Raw genomic sequence first — 21,392 nt, forward strand, 5'->3', positions numbered from 1 at the left:
CAGCATTTTTTACAATAACCAAGGTATGGAAGCAACCCAAGTGTCCATCGATAGATGAATAAAGAAGATGTGGCATATATATATATACAGTGGAATATGACTGAACCATAAAAAAGATGAGGTCTTGCCATTTGCAACAACATGGTTGAACCTAGAGGGTATTATGCTAAATGAAATAAATCAGACAGAGAAAGACAGATACTGTATAATTTCACTTATATATGGAATCTGAAAAACAAAAAATGAATAAACAAACAAAAGGCAGAATCAGACTTATAAATGCAGAGAACAAAGTGATGATTTTCAGAGGGGATGGATAAAATGGGTGAAAGGAAATGGGAGACACAGGCTTCCAGTTATGGAATGAATAAGTCATGGGAATAAAAGGTACAGCATAAGGAATATAGTCAAAGACATTGTAATTGTGTTATATGGCGACAGATGGTAGCTACACTTGGACTGAGCACAGCATAACATATAACTTGTTGAATCCCTATGTTGTACACCTGAAACTAATGTCACATTATGTGTCACCTATACTTAAATAAAAAAAGGAACGCATACCAAAAAATAAGTCACCCAAGTCAGAAAAGAAGTAAAACTATCACTATTTGCATAGGACATAATATTATATATAGAAACCCCTCTAATGACTTCACACACACACACAAATCTATTAGAACTAATAAACCAATCCCATAAAGTTGCAGGATAAAAAATCAACATACAAACCCAGCTGTGTTTCTGTACACTAACAATGAACTATATGAAAAATAAATGAAGAAAACAATCCTATGTACAATAACAACAAAAAGAATAAAAGACTTAGTAATACACTTAGCCAAGGAGGTGAAAGACTTGTACGCTGAAAACTACAAAACATCAATGAAAGAAAGTAGTCACAAATAAATGGAAAGACACCCTATGTTCATGGATTGGAAGACAATATTAAGATATCCATACTACCCAAAGCAATCTCCAGATTCAGTGCAATCCTTATCAAAATCCTAATGGCATTCTTTACAGGAATAGAAAAAATAATCTTAAAATTCATATGGAACAACAAAGAACACTAAATACTCAAAACAATCTTGAGAAAAAAGGAAAAGCTGGAGCCATCACACTCCCTGGTTTATACAATATGGCCTTGGCATGAAGATGGATATGTAGATCAATGGAACAAAGCCCAGAAATAAATTCATTTATATATATTGTCTTTGACAAGGGTGCCAAGAATACACTGTGAGGAAAAGATAGTATCTTCAACAAAAGTGTTGGGAAAACTGGATATCTATATGCAAAAGAATGAAATTGAACCTTTATATTACACCATACACAAAAATTGACTCAAAATAGATTAAAGACTTAAATGTAAGACCTGAAATTATAAAATTTCTATCAAAAATGTAGGGGGAAAGCTTTATGATACTGGTCATTATGCATGTTGTTGATGGAAATGTAAAATGGTGCAGACACTATGAAAAACAGCATGGAGGTTTCTCAAAAAATTAAAAATAGAGATTATTTCAGGTTTTAAAAATCTGTTCTTACACTGCACCAAGAGGATCTATGATCTATCTATGCAAAATACTCCAGGTATCCTCTTAAAATTGGCCAGAGGAGAAATTAAAATTAATCAATTCAATGTACCATTAGGAAGTAATCAGGCAAATCCAGCAAATGGGACATTTGCAGGCCAACTGACCTATGCTCTTTAATAAGTTAACATCAGGGGGAGAAAAGGAGGCTAAAGACTTTTAAAACTTTAAGATATTTATGGATTCCCATGGCTTGTTAAAAAATATTGGAGAAAAAAATTGGAAGGGGGGAGAATAAATGGAACAAAATGGGCAAAATTTCAAAATTTTTGTCATGGTTGATGGGTACATGGATTTTCACTTTACTATTTTGTTAAGTTTTGCATTCAATTGAAAATTTCCATTGTAGAGAGTTGGAAAAAAAGGGTACATGTGAGTCATAATAATCAAAAGCAATGAGTAAACAGCATTTTTAGAAAAATCGAGGGAAATTGAGTGTAAAATAAGAATTAGTATTGGAAAATTACTTTTAATTTTGTAAAGTGTCATAATGGCATCATGACTATATAGGAAAATGTCAGTAATTTTTAGAGGTACATAGTACTGCATCTAGGGTAAAATGTCATGATCTTTGTAATTTATCCTGAAATGTTAAAGCAAAAAAAAAAAATGATGTAGCAAATATAGAAAGATGTCAATTGTTAAAATCATGATTATGGGTGTCCTCTATTCTTTTTTGTATTTGAAAATTTTAATAATAAGTGATTGAAATAAGTCATTGAAGTAATTTTTTAATTCTGTGGAAAATTAATTTATGATTATGTACCTAGCCAAATAATGACTCAAAATTGAGGCAAAATATGAAATTTCAGACAAAAACAATTTAACTCACATCCCACATACTGATACGTTCACTTTTTCATCCAGGATACTGATTATCTTTGGCACCTGAACTTTGACCTCAAACTTGGGAAGCACTGTTGATAGAGATAATGGAAATAGGGAGGCTGGTGAACATTTAATGGAAATACAAATATTTCATGTTTATAACTTTTCCCAAAATAATACCCTGAAAAGCTAGATCCATTTTTCAAGTGCCAGCTTTAAGATGATAAGTTTTAACAATTCACGCAAAATTTAATTGCCTTTGTGATCACAGCAGATCTCAATGACACTAACAAAGGATGATGGCTCCACTGAAATAAGAATTTTGATACTCGGCAAAGTGTAATTTGCTACTGAAAATCAAGCTCTTGTGAGCTTCTGGAGCACAGAATTGTGATGACTTTACAAACAGCTCAAACTGATTCTAATCCAAGTTCAACATACCAATGGGAGATTCAGAAAGCCTAAGTGAGTGCACGGAGTGAAACAAAAAGTTATGTCCTTTTCATTTTTCAGAAGCCATACCAAATTCTTCTACGGTGAAGGGGTGTTCTATCCTTTCGCCCAATTCCTTCTGTACCGCCACCTTGTAAGAACCCTGAATGGGCTCAGACGAGACGGGAAAGGCCAGCTGTTGGAGGCCACTCTCCAACCTGAGACTCTGCCATTGTCCAACTCCATTTCTTTTTGGGTCCTAGAGGTAAACAAGCAGCATGGGGGAATCATTATGTAGCCATGATAGTCCTTGAACCAAACAAATGACTTTGGGGTTGGTAACTGGTTCTTGCCTTCAGAAGAGATAAATGCAGAAGAGAGACAAAACAGAATAAACCTGATATCTGGGAGTAGGAAATTTTAGATCTGAGAGTTTTTTTTTTTTAATAGTAATTCATCTGTAAGGACTATCAGAACTTCTAACCTTAAATGTGCTGATTTCCTTCTGTAAGGCTCTTTCTGTTGCTTACCTCAAGGTATACCAGTGGAATCTATATGAAAAAAGGAAAGAAGAGATGTGATTAGAATTTCACCAAAGGCTGTGATTTCAGACTTATAATCCAATAGTTTACTCAGGAAAAATAGTATCTGTAGTAAGATATAACAAAATTTAACCTGAAACATTAAAGAACTAGAATTACTTAGGGAAACCGGTAATAGTTCTAAGAAAAGCATAAATATTTCCACAACAATCATTGTGTTGCCATTTCCCTGAGAAATATTATTGGTGAATAAGTTTTATTAATATTTACTAATTTATTAATATTATTTACCACTAATATGTAGGTACTGAAGTCTTCTTAATAAAGAATATGACTATACTCTTTACTTGCATATATTAGGAAATGGATTATTTTTAAAAAAGATTTATTTATTTATTTATTTGACAGAGAGAGAGAGCACAAGCAGAGGGAACAGCAGAGGGAGAGGGAGAAGCAGGCCCCCCACTGAGCAGGGAGCCCGATGGAGGGCTTGAGCCCAGGACTCGGGGATCATGACCTGAGCCGAAGGCAGCCGCTTAACCGACTGAGCCACCCAGGCGCCCCAGAAAATGGATATTAATAGAGTGATATGTTATTATAATTTAGACCAAATAGCAACAGAGTTGTCAGAATGATTTGGTTAATAGTTAACCAAGAATATTTTTTCTAATTTAAAAATTGCATTTTTAAAGTAGCTTTATTTCTTTGCCTTGTTAAACGCTAGTTAGAGGAAGGGACACTCAATCAGCAAAAACAAAATCTTTGTATATAATATATATTCTATATTACATCTATGTTATATATTAATATATATTATAGATTATATGTATATAAAATATACATATATGTATTTATTACCATATTGCAATTTTTCTACTATATAGATAGATGGATAGATATATTCAGAATCAACGAAACTCTTCGTGGTTTAATTAATCATAAACTCCTTGGAAGTATGGCTATGGATAGCTCCTAACTTTTTTATTGTGTCTCTTCATGTTTAATGTATTGTGTTCACAGCAATAAATCTAGCTATTGTCGAATGATTAATTACTATTATAAGAGAAATAGCTTCCTCATCTCTCACCCTTCAATTATGCCTTACATAAGACTCTAGATCTGTGGTGCTGCTGGAGCCCAGGTTCCAAAAGGAATGTTTTTCATCTTCTTGCGTTTCCTGGACTTTCCTGCTCCCACTAGGGTGAGTACTCCTACCCCCCACCAAAATCATAACTCTCGAGATACCTACCAGTTCATTCAAGGGGTGAAAATTCTCATCCACAGAGACAATACGGAATTTTACTGAAAAAGAGATTCCCTGGTAAGACTCAGACATGATAAAGCAGGGAATGTGTGTGCTAAGTCAGGAAGCTAAGAGATGGGGCTTTTGCAAGTTTACTCTGCAAAACCTGCTGAAGGGTGTCCTCTCCTTCTCAGTGCTGCCCCCACTGAGGGAAATAGAGGAATTTCCCGACATACCTGTCTGTTCTGGTTTATAGATGGGTTTGTCTGTCTGGACAAAGACCAGACTTTGAGCATTCTTTACCAGCACTGTGTTCTTCTTCCTAAAGTCTTGTGTTGGTCCCTTTATCTGGACAGTAAGGAATGCCGCCTCTGAAGAGGACGAGATCCTTGGGAGCTAAGGAACAAAGAACACTGCTGAGGAGCCACACAATCTTCTCCCTCCCAATCTTTCATCCATTACTGTTTTCTATCTCTCTTTCAGCTTCACAAAGAGCTATGTAAGTATAAATATTTCTCCAGATATGAGTGAAGATAATAATGTAAGACATAGGAGAAATATATCAGTGAGAGCAACCATCAGTGGGACCCAAATCTCCATATAGCTTACCTGGAACTCTAGTTCTTAAATCATTCTCCTTTTAACAGAGTATATATATTGTGAAGGAATGGAAAGAAGTCTATCTGTAAAAACGTGGGAGAATATGATAGCTGAGTATCCCAAGCTGGGCAACCTCAAAGAGGTACTGGATGTTTGCTTTGAGTATCTTGCACCATTTACACATTCAGAGGACAAAGACGCCTAACGTCTCACCACAGGAGAAAAATTCTGCTACATGCTGTCCTTCCATGAGATTTTTGTATAATCTCTTTCTAGGCCCTGTCCTACTCTGGCCTGAAAGAGATGGTTACATATCAAAGCTAGAAAATCTAGCTCATATGTTTTCTATGGCTAATAGGATTTTTTTTAAAGAACTTAAATTGGATTTTAGCACATAGTAAAATATTTCTCTCCTATGTTGGTGGAAAATCCATGCTTTGTTCCTTCATAGCTGAAAACCCACTCTCTTTAGTACTTTATGAAGTCCTCACTAACATTAAAGTCATTCTTTGGGATTCAACACCAGTTCCCCATCACCATGACTCAATACAATGTATCAAACAAGGACAGGCAGATAGTACTCACAGTGAAGGAGACACAGTGGAATAAGTCCTTCTGCACCACCAGGTCAGTGAAGAGGCTCTGGTTTCCCCCAAGGGACTCCAAGGAAGCACTTACAGTCACTGTCTCATTCAGGTAGCTCAGAAGGAGGCAGCCCTTCTCAGGGGTCCCAGTGTACAACAGGGAGGGGACAAGCACCACATACTGCCTGGGAAGAGAAGGAGGCTAAATCAGAGAAAAATGGAGGATGGCAAGCATTTTCAACCATAAATGTGCTTTTCATAACAATATGTATTTCTTGCTACATTTGGCTCTACAGCAAATGTCAATGGACTAAGAACATTAAGATGGAAGTTCTATCACTGCCCGGCCTAAGAATTATATTTTTTACTTCTGAGTAGTGCCTCACCCACACAGTCAGTCTGCCGGAAGTTGGCTTCAAGGCTGTTAACAATTTTATAGGCATTCTTTGTGTTATAGAGCATTAATATCTGACTTCCTGAATATATATCCATAAAAGTGCACATATATAATAAATTGCTGGTGACTATTCACTTTATAAAAAGATTTACATTAAAATCTGTCTAAATAAACATCACTGGTACATGGACACCACAACTGAATTTATATAAATCCAACTGAAAAAACTTCAGTGAACATATATCCATTACATAAAATAACTCATATCTATATTGTAAAATAATTTTCCTTATAACAGCAACACTGAAAACAATATATTTGCTCTTTCTCTAAGGTTTCTCAGATATGCCTTAGCCAAAATCAATAATTTTTTTTAACAACAAGTTTTTATTTCTGTCAATAATTTGCAAGCACACACAAGTACACAGTGCATTTGATTAACATTCTCCTTCATTCTCACCCTCTTGAGGTAATCAATATTAATATTAATACTTCTATGTTCAAAAATACATGCTTGTGTCAAACCTATACGGGTGGATAAATTATTTTCACTTACTAAAAAAACAAGTTCACATAAAATATATTATTTTGCAAAGTCATTTTTATTCTAATTATTGAATATATTTAATTATTCAGAGGTATGGACAATCTTTTGTGTGAGTTTTCTTTCTTTCTTTCTTTTTTTTTTTAAAGATTTTAGCTTTAAGTAATCTCTGCACCCAATGTGGGACTTGAACTTACAACCCCAAGATCAAAAGTCGCATGCTCTACCAGCTGAGCCAGCCAGGTGCCCCTGTGAGTTTACTTTCTTGACTTGGTTGATAAGTTTCCTTTATCTATTATATTCTCGCATATCCTACTCCCCACCCCCCGCATATTTCCAGACAGAATTCTACCCATTCTTTGGGAACCATCCCAAGTGACCCCTTTGACACAAAAACTTTCCTGAAGCAGTCAACTCAGTATAATCTCTCCATACTCTGAATCCCTATGGGCTGAAAGAGAATGTGTGTTTCCTACATATTTACTACTTGCAAGGAAATGTGTTTTTTTTTTTTTTTAAAGATTTTATTTATTTATTTGACAGAGAGAGACACAGCGAGAGAGGGAACACAAGCAGGGGGAGTGGGAGAGGGAGAAGCAGGCTCCCCGCGGAGCAGGGAGCCCGATGCGGGGCTCGATCCCAGGACCCGGGATCATGACCTGAGCCGAAGGCAGACGCTTAACGACTGAGCCACCCAGGCACCACCTGCAAGGAAATGTGTTAAGCAGTTTCTGTATTAATCCTCCTAGCAATCCTATACGATACATATATCATATCCTTCATGTTCATGACAGCTAAAACATGAGGTCCTTGCCAGTCCCCAAATTCGAATATACAACAGTAAGATAAAATCCCTGCCTACTCACTAAATCAGTAGATCACACATAAAATGTGACTCCTCAAAACTTTAACGATTCAATAGCTGCAGGTTTGTCATTTATTTATAGAATTAATTTACAATTAAGAAAAAGAGAGTTATTATTTTCTTATATTGTTTTACTATCCTTCCCTTCTACTTCCAACATGGGCTCTTACACTTAAAAAAAAGCACGCAATTTGACCCATGAAAAACTATTTTATTACTTTTCAAAGTTAATAGGTATGAGACTAGGAGAAGAGAGTAACAGAGACAGTTTAGTTGTGGAAACTGGAAGTCAAGTTTGGTTCTCTCATTCTCCAAGTGGTCTGCTCCAGCCCATTCATCATGTTGTATGTGTTTTAAGTTGTTCCTTAGCAAAACTATATGCCATGAATCTTTAGATCCACCCTTCAGAAGTTAAAGTCTCAGATTTTTAAATTGCATAAATGCTAAGGTTTTGTTCTAAAGCAGAGAAGCTCAGAGTATTTAAATAATCTACCCATAATCATTCAGATAGTACCTCTCATTTAATCCCTTTCTGGCATCTGGATATTTTTTATCTGAATCATCTACTCTTTCAAAAATATGGTAAGTGATAAAAATTATCATTTTTCACCTCCCCAGCCATACTTTTTTCCCTCTAGTTCCTTGATTTTCATCAGTGTATTATAATTTTATTCAATATACTATTTTTATTCTTATTAGTTATAAGCCTAATTGATGTCATAATTTAAAAATTAATTCCATGTATATTAGATATTTCAAACAGTTATTTCATAAAGGTTTGGTTAGTATCATTTAATAGATATTGAAATTGGAACCCATCAAGGTTGAGTAATTTGCTCAAGATTTCGTCTGTAAGTGAGCAATTAAACTATTAAAATATTACTTAACCATGGATGTTTGCATTTTAAATATTTGCTTTTGTAGGAGTGACTAAATTTTGCACATATTAAACAGATGACTCTTAATTTTCTCTTTTTCATGTTCCCCTCCCACCTCCCTCTCTCTGAAGGCAGAGGAGGACAGTTACTGGGTCTTTTGGGCAGTATATCTCATTTATCACATCAAAGGCTAATAATGCTGGAGGGATAGGGGATGTTTTCTGCATAGTGAGAAGATACCTCTTCTGTTCATGACAACTAGGCCATGAGGTTTATTGTTCTTTAACAGATGTTGGATGCGATGTAAAATAATAAGTTTTCAGTGGGCAGAATGATCGTATGTTGTGTTGAACTGAAAACACAGACTGCTTAACATTTCCAACTCCAATGAATGCCACTTGCTTCACCCATTCAGGCTTCAGAAATCTGAACAGCCCCTACATATTTCCAGATCCATATTTGGGTGGAATGCAATGGGAGGTGCTACCATCCACAGTTGTACATGAGATAGAGGAATGATGGTAGAAAAATGTATCCCTACTGATTACTGGGAAATTGTGCATTGAAGAAATTTGAAGAAGAAAGGAAAGCGAGTTGGTCACAGTTCTGATTTCTGCTTCCTGCACTCTGTCGTGGAGAGGGCCAATTGTATTAAGTGGATTAAGCTCACACAAAGAGAAAAGGATCCTTTGCTCCCTCTGCACATTTAGGACTCTCGAGGCTGCCTGTATCAGTCTGGAATGTAGCTACATTCAAGGCAGGAATGCACAGTGGGTAGGGGTCTGAACTACAAAGGGGGAAAGGTGACTCTGCAATACAGTTTGTATTAGAATAGTCGCAGGATTGGAGGCAGGATGCTGTGGCAAATTGGGGGCTCTATAGGATAAAAAAGAGCTGAGGTGAATCGGAGTCAGCCAGAGAGGGCTTCTGGGACTGTTGATCAAGGGACCGAGCTGAGACAAACCAGATGGCTGAAGATTCAAATGATGAAGGCTGGCAGGTGAGAAGAAGCCAGATTAACAATGGCCAAGGAAGATGAAGAATTCTCAGACCAAAGACTCTGAGCCTTTTTCTCCACTAGGAAGGAATGGAGATCACAACCTTCTAGGTCCTCTCTTGGGGAGGAACTGGGGAGAGGTGGAAGAGAAATCTTACGATTATTGGATTTTACCAACTTTAACTGAATAGTTTTCAATTACTCCCTGCACCCCTGCCCAACTGGCCCATTACTGGGGTCTCTTGCTGAAGACTCAGTAAGTTATCGAAAAACAAAGGAGCTATACTTCTATATGTGTGATCTACAATATGAATTAAACTGCACCCCACTATGCACTGTAACTATTTTTATAGTCAATGCTTTCCATCCTAAAGAAAGATTCCGTGAAGGTGGGATTGAGGTTTCAGTGTCTAATCAAATCACGCCTTCTAGTGACTACTTATTCTATTTATGATTATGATGATGCAATGAAAATGTAGAAAAAAGTGAAAGAAAAAATAACTTATAATGCGTCTCTTAAGATTGGAAGGTATCTTAAGAAACAGGAAGGGTAGCATTTAATGGGAAAGTTAAAGCAAAGATATAAAGAAGAGACAGAGATAAAGCACAGACTCTTGAGGAGGGGACTTTAAGAGAGACCGTTCTGCAGGGTCTGAAGCATTGGTAGAAAGCAGGACAAGGAGAAGTAGCATGAAACATGAATGAGGAAGTCTGCCTTTCTCCATAGTGAGGGACAAATCTCAGCCACTGTATTGTGCCCAACTCCCTGCCTTCAGCCCGGTCCCTGAGACGTCTTAAATTTACCAGGTTTTATGTGGCTGCTATTTGCAAACAAGCTCCACCCCAAGGCCTCCAAATGGAGCTCAGAGTTGGGCAGAGCTTCCCTGAAAAGGTCATTGCTCTCAGTGATTGCCTCATTACCCTCAAGGCTAACCTCTGACAGGCTCTGAGGCATTTCCAGAGGATAAAATTCATATTTTAATTAGAATGAACTTTCTTTTACTTTGACAGCAAAGCTCCTGGTGAACAGCTCCGTATAAGAGATTCATCCATGTTATTATGTATAGATTAAATCAGTTGTATTTTATTACAGTATCACACTTCTTGGTCATCATCAACCAAATTTTGTATGTCCACTCTCCCAGTGATAGAATCAAGATTGCCTCCGGCTCCCTGATACCACAAATAATGCTTTGATAAATATCTTTTTAACATGTTTCCTTAGACACATACACAGAGGTGGGATTGCTGGATCTGAGGCATGTACTTAACTGACTAAATACTGCCAGATTACTCTCCCAGAATGGTTGTAACACACTATGATTCCACCAGATAGTGCATATCCTCAAATTTCTGCCGACAGCTGGTCTTTACATTTTGCCAAACAAATGCGTATGAAGTTATATTATATCATTGTTTCAATTTGTATCTATCTCACTGTCAATGACTTCAAGGTTTTTTTTAGTATGCCTTTAGTTTGTAAATTGCTTTTTCATTTCCTTTTCTCATTTTTTTTAAAAAAGATTTTATTTATTTATTTGACAGAGAGAGAGAGAGACAGCGAGAGAGGGAACACAAGCAGGGGGAGTGGGAGAGGGAGAAGCAGGCTTCCCATAGAGCAGGGAGCCGGATTTGGGGCTCGATCCCAGGACTCTGGGATCATGACCTGAGCCGAAGGCAGACGCTTAACGACTGAGCCACCCAGGCACCCCCCTTTCTCATTTTTTAAAATTATAGTTGCTATCCTAGTCTTGTTGATTTCCTGGAATTTTTTTGTATAAACCTAGATACAGTTCCTTACCAGTTTTAGACATTATAAATATTTTCTTTCATTATCTTATCTATAACTCTGTCCATAGTATCCTTTATTTCTTAATGTTGCACTGATAAACTTCAACTTCTTTTCCTTGTGATTTATGCTTTTGCAGTTTGCTTTAAGATATTTCTTCCAAGCCCAAATTTGATTCTTCGGTTAATTTTATAGTTTGACCTTTTATAAGTGTTATCAGCAAACTATCTGTATTCTAACTTTGCATGTAGTTTTCCTTACAGATCCAAGTTTTGTGTTTTTTTTAAACTTTAATTTTCTCAGCCCCTTCCACTAACAATCTTTTTAAACCCCCTTGATATGTGGTGCCACTTATATGGTCTGTTAAAGTCTCATATATACATTGTTCCATCTCTGAACTCTTTTGTTTCCTACCAGTGGTCTTCTGTTCATTCTTGCACCAGTATCCTTCCTGGCCCCTCCACCCCCCCCCCCCGTCCCCGCATACATGTAATTTGAGCTTATTCATTTCATTGTACAAGTGTTTGATATTCTTGCTTTGTTTTTTTCTGCAACATTTGTCAGTTAATATTTATTTAGCATTGTAATTTATTTCCACTTTTGTTTGTATAATTTTAATGACTATGTATTGACAATGGGCATATCTTCCTGCTTTATATTTCTTTTAAAATATATAATGTCCCTCACAGTACCTTCTGATTTTATTTTTCCTTAAATCTAATTTTGATAGATATAAAATTGCTACTTGGGGGGAGCTTTTCTTTGGTTCATATTTATTGCTTTATCTCATCTCAAGCTATATCTCATTTCAAATTTTCTTTTTTCAAACTTTTTCTTTAAGTGTAGACAACACATTGCTAGATTTTTTCCTTTTTTATCAGCTAGTTTAACAGTTCCTCTCATTTGTTAAGTTTAATGCATTTACAATTATTGTAATTTCTGAAAGTTTTAGTCATCTGATTTAAAATATATACATTCTGTTTTGTCTTATGATTGTTGCTTTAACCTAAGACATACTCATGTTTATTTATTCCTGTGATAGCTTAGACTTCCCACATCTTCCATCTAATAAGGCAGGTACTTCAGAAATTTCTTATATACGTTTAGTCTCTCCTACATCTATCCCCCTTCCCATATATATATATATATATTTTTAAGTAATGAGTTACTGAGGTTTGTGCTGGTTACCAATTCAATACCTTCCAAATCTATCCTTCATTGGCTATTTTGCCTTGTGGAGCTGGTGTCTATGAATTTTTATCCTTTGCCAGGATGTTAAGCTTTTCTAATAAAGAGTTCTAGAGAACATTGGAGAAGGAACAAATTTCTCTTCTTGGTTCTAAGGTGCTCCTCTAGGTAGTCTCTTTCAGCAGATGTGGTTTCCTCAGTCTTGGGCTCCTCCGGCGCCTGATTTCTGCAGTTTGCATGATCTGTTAAGCACCCGTCTTCAGCAGTGCATGTGCTTCTGTACTGGTAGGCTTCTGGGGTGCCCAATAGCTAGCAGCACTTGGCAACTTCTTGTGGATGATTTCCCCCAACACCTTCTGAGGTGCTTCCCAGCAAGAGTGCCACCAGCCCAGCACCTTCCCTTGTCACCTGATTTCAAAGCCTGAGTGAACTTCTCTATCATCCAGTGAGCCAGGGTTTCTTCCTCTCCAACAAAGTTCAGTACTCAGCATTGAGGAGTTCTTTCTTTGGATGTACTTCAGATCTGTCTTTTCCTTGGTGCACTATTTCAGCCGGTGGATAGTGTCTGCTTCATAGTCCTGCTATTCTTGTATTTTTTAGAGTTCTTTTTATTCTGTATTAAATAATCTCTCATGGGAGCCTGGGTGGCTCAGTCGGTAAAGTGTCTGCCTTCGGCTCAGGTCGTGATTTATTTTTTAATAAATAAATAAATAAATAAATAAATAAATAAATAAATATCTCTCATCATCCCAATCTCCTGTTTTTGTCTATAATACTTTATATTAAACTTTCCCTCTTCAAATTACAATGTGGTTTTGATTACCTTGCCTGATACAAAATCATACTTTTGCAAGTTTCTTTGATTTTAGACATTTTATTTAAAGAAATCCATAAATAGCACTAATCCTTTAAATCATCCTTGCTTTCATATATTTTATAGCATACCCTGGTTTATTTCTCTTTTTTGTTTGCAAATTTTCTCTTGAATGGTTTTCAGCATAGGGCTCTTGTCTAGCAAATGGTGAGCGCTGTGAAGTGTGCAAGACTGTTGAATCACAGATTTGTACCTCTGAAGCAAATAATACAGTATATGTTAAAAAAAAAAAAGAAGAAAATAACAGGAGGGGAAGAATGAAGGGGGGGAAATCAGAGGGGGAGATGAACCATGAGAGACTATGGACTCTGAAAAACAAACTGAGGGTTCTAGAGGGGAGGGGGGCGGGAGGATGGGTTAGCCTGGTGATGGGTATTAAAGGGCACATTCTGCATGGAGCACTGGGTGTTATATGCAAACAATGAATCATGGAACACTACATCAAAAACTAATGATATAATGTATGGTGATTAACATAACATAATAAAGCAATAGAAAAAAAAACTTCTGAGGCTGTGTATACATGCAAATATTTTTTATGCTCTCACATTTGAGTCATGATTTTCTTGGATATAAAATTCTTTATTATTTATGTTTTGAATTTTTATTTATTTATTTTTTGGATATAAAATTCCTGATGTGAAGTTTTCCTTAGTGCCTTAAACTATTTTTCCATTGTATTCTTGTATCCAGTGTTGTTGAGAACTTGTACTTAGTCTTTGTCTCTGGAATCATTTAGAATTTTTCCTTATCTTATAAACTTTAAAAGTTTAGTATGTGTCCAGGTTTGTGGTGTTTTTTTTTCTTCTCTTTTATGCTGTTAGTTATTTTTTTGATTCTGGGAGATTTATTTCCATTATTTCTTCATATTTTCTTCCTTTTCACTTTTACTTTCATCTCACCTGGGAAGTCTAAGATGTAGATGTTCACGTTTTTACTTCAATCTTTCATATTACTTAGTTTTCCATTTGCATTTTCTATGTATTTATTTCAACTTTTCTGCTGCTTTTTTGCAAAATTCCTCAACTTCATCTTTAAGCTCATATTTTGTTCAATTATATACATCAGAATATTAATCTCATAAATATCAAATATTATGTATTCATATCTAATATTCCCACTTTTTTGTGTTATGGTTTCTAGTTTTTAATTTATATTTTGTATACCTTTTATTATCTATTTTAAAATATTAGGATTATTTTATATTATGTTTATTCTGATAATTCTCCTTTAGGTAATATATGTTGATCAGTTTGCTGTTTCTTTTATAGGACTTGAGCAGCCAACATTTATTTTGTTATTTTGGTCTGTGAGCCCATTATTAATGGGATACTTTGTCCAATGATATATGTAGGGGAAGAGCCAAAGATCAGATCCTTGTCTGTGATCCTGCTAGTGACTTTAAAGTGTGGAGAGAGAAAGAGTCCAGGGAGGAAATCCCCAGTCACCAAGGACTATTGGTGATCACGCTTACTTGCTACATTTTTATATCTTTAGGAGACAGTAGTGAAAAGAGATCGTCTCCAGAGCATGGAGGGTTGAAAGGGGGACAGAACGGAAAAACGAAAGTCTGAGGCAGCTGATTATTCCACATCAGGTTTCGTCTACTCTTCATACTTGCAGAGGTTTTCGGTTAATAAGATTTTACTCTAGGCTTTTGCTGTTGATTTCTGTGGTGAACGGGTAATGATTGTCCCAAACCAGCTTGAAGGAAAACCAACTGCAGAACTTAAATAACTTCTTTCAATTTACCAAGTCAGCCATTTCCCAAATTCCTTTCTCTTTGACTACCAACTCCCCTGACACTTCCTCATCAGCTCCAGATTGCCTTCATTTCCTCCAGTTTTTTTTTTTCCTAATATTTTGTGGTTCCTAAAACTTCTGTTTCTCTCTTGCTTATGTTATTTCTCCAGGGTTATCTGGAAGAAGGAAGAAGCAGTCTGTGCTAATTTTCCATTTTGTCAGAAATAAGTGTTGACTCTATTCTGTGCTTTTTGTTTTTTTTTAAACTTGTTTTTGATATTTTGCATAACTTTTAATTCTCTTGCATTATGAGTAATTTCCTCAGATCTTATTACAAATTTGTTAATTTTCATTTTATCTCTGTCAGATCTACTGCTTAAAGCATTAGATTTCTAATTTCTTTCTTTCTTTTGTCACCTTGTTTTTTTCTTTTTCTTTTTTTTGTCACCTGGTTTCAAAGCCTTAGTGAACTTCTCTATCATCCAGTGAGCCAGGGCTGCTCCCTCACCAACAAAATTCAGTACTCAGCATTGATTTCTTTCTTTCTTTTTTTTTAAGTAGGCTCCCTGCTCAGCCCAGAGCTCAATGTGGGGCCTGAACTTACAACCCTGAGATTAAGACCTGAGCTGAAATCAAGAGTCAGACACTTAACCAGCTGAGCCACCTAGGCGCCCCTGATTTCTTTTTTTATTTCAATGAATCAATTTTTTATTTCTTGAATTATTTGTAGTTGGTCTTTTTTCAAATTAACCACATTTTCCTTGCCTTATGTTTTCTGTTCCTTGTTTTTACAACTCCAAACTTTGAAAAGTTGTAAAAGGGATATGGGTGGCTGCAGAAAATTGTCTTTATATGTATTCTTGAGAACTTTATTAGCCTGCTAAAATGCTAGATACAGGAGACACTTCTCAATGATCTCTCTTCCAGTTGTTTTTCTGTATATAGGGTTAAAAGTTATAATTATGAATAAGGTGAGACTATAGTGGGAACAGAAAAACACAATTGTGCAAAGTAATGGACTGTTTTTCCAAGGGAAAAAAGAGAATACTTTTGTTTTAAAATGACTCACAATTTTAAAATGAATCACAAATTTCATAATGTGAAATAGAACAGTGAAAGAGAAAACCTGAATGAATGTAGAACAAGGTCTGCAGGAAAGGATTTTTTTCCCCCTTCATTTGTAACACTGAATCTGGAAAGAAGCATTACAACTTTTCCCATAGCTGGGGTAACATTTTTGGGAGTAATTTTTTTATTTAGATGTAACTCACATAACGCAAAAGTCCATTTTCAAGAGTACAATTAAGTGACTTTAGTATATTCATGGTATTATGCAATCATTACCATTGTCTAATTGTTAAATATTCCATTATTCCCAAAAGAAATGTACCTGCTCCCAATTTTTTCCTCCTCAATTTCTGACAACCTTTACTCTATTTTCTGTCTCTATGGATTTGTCTGGTTGGACATTTCATATAAATAAATGGAATAATATGTTATGTGACCATTTGCGTCTGGCTTCTTTCACTTAGCACAGTATTTTCAAGATTCATCCCTGCTGCTGCCTGTAACAATACTTTACTTTTTTTTTTAAAGCTTTTATTTATTTATTTGAGAGAGAGAGACAGAGAGCACAAGAGCGAGTGAGCACTAGTGGGGTGGGGGAGGGCAGTCATAGGGAGAAGGAGAAGCAGACTCCCTGAGGAGCAGGGAGCCTGATGTGGGGCTCAATCCCAGGACTCCGTGACTTGAGCCAAAGGCAGACACTTAACTGACTGAGCCACCTGGGCACCCCAGGACTTTACTTTTTTATATGGATGAAAGATATTCCATTGCATGGATGTACCATATTTTATTTATTATTCAGTTGATAAAACTTTTGGGTTGTTTCTATTGTTTGGCTATTATGAATAATGCTGCTGTGAACAGTTGTGTAAAAGTTTTTGTGTGAACATATGTTTTCAATTCTCTTTGGTAAGTTGGAGTATAATTGCTGGATCACACTGGAACTCTATGTTTAACATTTTGGGGAACTGTCAAACTGTTTTCCAAACAGCTGCAGCTTTTCACCTTGCAGCATTCCATAAATGAGGCTTCTCTTTTCTCCACATCCTTGCCAACACCTGTCATCCTCTGTTTTGTTGTTGTTGTTGTTGTTTGTTTTATTATCCCCATCCTACTGGGTGTGAAGTGGTGTCTCATTGTGGTTTTGATTTGCGTTTCCCTAATAACTAACGATGTTGAGCATATTTTCATGGGTTTATTGACTATTTGCATATCTTCTTTACAGATGTTTCTATTCAATTCCTTTACCATATTTTAATTTGATTATTTTCTTATGGTTGAGTTGTAAGAGGTTTTTATGTGTTGTGGATCCTAGATCAAATTTTGAAAATAGTTTTAAAATAGGGAAATGTGAGTCTTTCTTCTTTGTTCTTCTTTTTCAATACAGTTTTGGCTAATTTGGGTTCCTTGCATCTCCAAATGAATTTCAGGATCAACTTGTCCATTTTTGGAAGAAAAATACTGGTAATTTTGGTTGAGACTGTACTGAATCTATCGCACTGATCACTTTGGGGTATATTGCCATCTTAATAATATCAATAATATTAGTATACTAAAATTTATACACTATATTTCATTACTCTAATGTAATATATTTTATATTAATATGTCTTTCAATCCATGAATATTTGATATTTTGGAGCTCCTTACTCTACCATTTTTGCTGATGTTACTCTCGGCTCAATTTTGATGGGTTTATTAATTTTAAAAAATTCACAAAACTTTTACACAAAATGTTATATTAATGCAAAATTAAAATTAGGCTTTCTCTGTTAAAGATATATTGGTCTTAGAAATTAAATTGTGGTTATTTGCTTGGAATATAGTAGGTATGATTATAAATATTGTGTTTTTAAAGAATATAAAAGAAGTTCTTTTTCTTTTTATGCTATATCTAACCCTCAATTTAGTAGGTTTTGCTCTCAACAGTGGCTGAGATTTTTACTTATTTTCTGTTGTAATGTGTCCAAATAACAACTATTCAGTGTTGCGCCAGAATATTTTTCTCTGCTTTGTGTTGACTTTACAATCATGTTACCTTTCTTCTCTTATGTTAACTTTAAAATATTTTCACTTTAAGTAATAGGTAACAAAGTATCGTTTTCCCTTTTAACCTAGTTACCAGGTATAATTGGGCTACTTTCTTTTGCTTTCCTTGGATGGAATCCTAAATGTAAAAGAAATGATAAAGTCAGGCTATTTTTCATTATATTTATTAATTAGCTTATCAGTGTTGTAAGACCTCGTTGGGAAGAATGACCAAATTGGAAGATATAGTCAACCTTCCCTAGGTTAAATTTGCACAGGCAAAATGTCAATATAAATATTTCAGAAATTGTACCTTTTATGTGAAGACACTGGAGATTTGTCAATGTCTTCACTGTTCATAGCATATTCTCACTTTTTTAAAAAAATTTATTTATTTGAGAGAGAGAAGGAGAGAGAGCACAAGCGGGAGGGGCAGAAGGGAAAGAGAGTCTCAAACAGACTCTGAGTGCAGAGGCTGATGCAGGGCTCAATCTCATGACTCTGAGATCACGACCCGAGCCGAAACCAAAAGTTGGATGCTTAACTGACTGGGCCACCCAGGCACCCCTATTGTCACTTCTATGAAAACATTGATCAAACCCTTGTGAAATAGCTATGTGCAGTATGCCTATAGAGAAATTTGTCCTCCTTCACTGTGATGTTATTGGTTATTGTTATAAATTAACTAATTTCACTATCACGCAGGTGTCTACTTTTTTCTTTTTTTTTAGAGTTGGAGGGTGCAGAGGGAAAGGGAGAGAGAATCTCAAGCAGGCTCCATGCCCAGTGTGAGCCCCATACAAGGCTGGATCTCACAAACCTGAGATCATGACCTGAGCTGAAATCAAGAGTTGGACGCTTAACCAACTGAGCCACCAAGGTGACCCAGGTGTTTACTTCTTGATTCTTGCTGAATGCTTCTGGAAAGTCCTGTATTAGATGCTATGAACATCGATACTTCAAAGAACAGACTCTTGGATTCAGGTTTCTGAGCTGTTTTCCCTTAGACAACTTTTAGGCTGGGCTAATGGATCAGTCAAGATATCCAGGACTCTTTTTAGTTTAGAAGCAAATATAGCAAGAATGCTTGACCTAAGATAAAGCAGAACAAGAATTACTAGCATTGAATAAACCAAGGAGGGAAATTAAAATGTGGTTATCTATTTGAAATATGGTTAAGTATTATTTTAAATAATGTGTTTTTAACAAATATAGGAAAAGTTTTTTCTTTCTTTTTACATTATATCTAACCCCTAATTTAGTAGATTTTGTTTCTGTGGATGAAAACAAAACATTTAAAAATGATATCTGATTCCCACTGATTTCAAACACATACTTTCACTGAATTTTTACACTGCATGGCAAATATGGCATGGTTTAATACGAATCTGTTGTTTTCTTTTAACATGGATATAATTGGACAGGTTGATCGTGTAATCAAGGCCTACTCAGAACAATAATATTTGAAGATAATTCTCATTTAGCATCAAGCATGTTAAGGTCACTATTAAGAAATATCAGTGGAGTCAATGTCTACAAAGTTTTCTCATGAAATTGACCTGGTACCTGACTTATAGGGCCCCAGTCTCACAAGTATAAAAAAGATCATTTCCATGCAAGCCAAGGACCCTGGATTTTGGGGGACTTTTAGATGAGAGGCATTCATCTAACTTTGTGGGTACTATAGGTTAAATGGTAAGTCATAGAGGGTCTGAAAAGTCTGAACCAAGATTCCTTATGAAAGCTGCTGGACAGAAGTTAATTATGTGGCCTTGGTAGTTGCTTAATACTGAAGGCTCAAGATTTACAGACAAAATCAAAGAGGCCTACATAGCTAATTAACCCTCCTAGCACTTATGAAAACAATTCATACAGACCTAATGAGACTGCCACTTCTCTTTTCTAAAATCAAGAATAATCTTTGGAGAGGGGAGACCATCAGAAAAATGACCAGAAACTCAGCAATAAGGCAAAAATGAGGAGTAGCACATTCTTGCAATACAACTTGGGGTCAAGGGCCACTTAAAGATTATCAAGGGGAACATACTTAGTTCATTTCATTGTTTACTACAAATGAAAAGTTCCAGACCCAGTGAGGTCACTTGTGGCTTTTTGTCAGATAAACATGCAAATAATTTCTGTCCAGTGGAACAGATAACCCCAAGGATGTTATGGCATATTTTACATTATTTAGTTTTATACACAACCCACCCTTCTTATCTCAACAGTTTTTATTAAATTGTCTGTAAATATCCTAGCCTTTTGGATGTTCTTTGACGTGGTTATAACATCTTACTGGTTGCTTAATTAACAGGTTAAATAAAATCTTTCACACGTGTTTATTTTATGTTTTCTTGAGAATATAATTTATATATATATATGAATATATATTTTCTTTTTGAAAATTATACTTTGATGAGTAATTACTTAAAATAAGATACCATGTTAATAATATTCCTCTATGAGTCCTAGTATAAATTATAAAACATTTTATAGAAAAGGTGCTGTTTTATTTTGCACAAATTGGCAAAGGCATTCTCTTATTTTCAATCTTTTCTTTTTTTATGCCTGGTATCAAGAAGCAACTTAGTTTTATATTCAGGTGCTTGGTGTCTTTGGGAGAGGATTTTTGGGCCGAGTGATATCCAAGTGTACTGAGGATGAAAGTCTTTGTGTGGCTTATATATTAACAGAGTTTGGGTAATCAAAGATCATTTGCTGGACATGACAAGTTTCATTTTGTCAGATTAAGTACACATTAGATCTTGGCACAGATTTTCTTAGGCCAAACTTTGTCCAACAATAACTTGAATCCTTGCAGACCTTTTGCATTTAGTGGCTTGAGTATTCTTTATTTTAATATTATCTCATTAATTCTGGTTCCTAAATTTTATAAGAAAAATGCCTGAGAATATTAAGTGAAAAGCATAAAGATATTTTGTGCACTATTGCCATTTAAATAACAGTGACTCCTTTATATTTTCAAAATCTCTAAGAAGAAAAGTCTGCACAATACTTCTACTTTGTATTAAGTACTAATCAAATATTCCTTGAGGGAGCATACCAGCACAGATTAAAATCTACAAATCAGCATTTTCACCCAAATGTGCCTTGAAGTTCAGCAATCTTAATGGCTCATGGATTTATTTATTTTTATTATGAATCATTTTATTTTCCTTATGACCACAGGAGAAATA

General features: G+C 35.5%; 1 protein-coding gene across 1 annotated transcript in view; it reads right to left on the reverse strand.

The window, feature by feature from the left end:
* PZP (PZP alpha-2-macroglobulin like) overlaps nt 1-10,233 on the reverse strand; it is a 49,079-nt gene extending 38,846 nt beyond the window's left edge. The window contains 7 exon segments of the mRNA XM_032390758.1: nt 2,431-2,515; nt 2,949-3,117; nt 3,389-3,409; nt 4,650-4,702; nt 4,880-5,039; nt 5,829-6,012; nt 10,148-10,233. Of these exon segments, the coding sequence (XP_032246649.1) occupies nt 2,431-2,515; nt 2,949-3,117; nt 3,389-3,409; nt 4,650-4,702; nt 4,880-5,039; nt 5,829-6,012; nt 10,148-10,233 (758 nt within the window).
* Nucleotides 10,234-21,392: the final 11,159 nt, after the last annotated feature.

This window comes from Phoca vitulina, unplaced genomic scaffold (genome assembly GCF_004348235.1).
Source record: "Phoca vitulina isolate PV1807 unplaced genomic scaffold, GSC_HSeal_1.0 scaffold59, whole genome shotgun sequence".
In the NCBI taxonomy this organism is placed as follows: domain Eukaryota; kingdom Metazoa; phylum Chordata; class Mammalia; order Carnivora; family Phocidae; genus Phoca; species Phoca vitulina.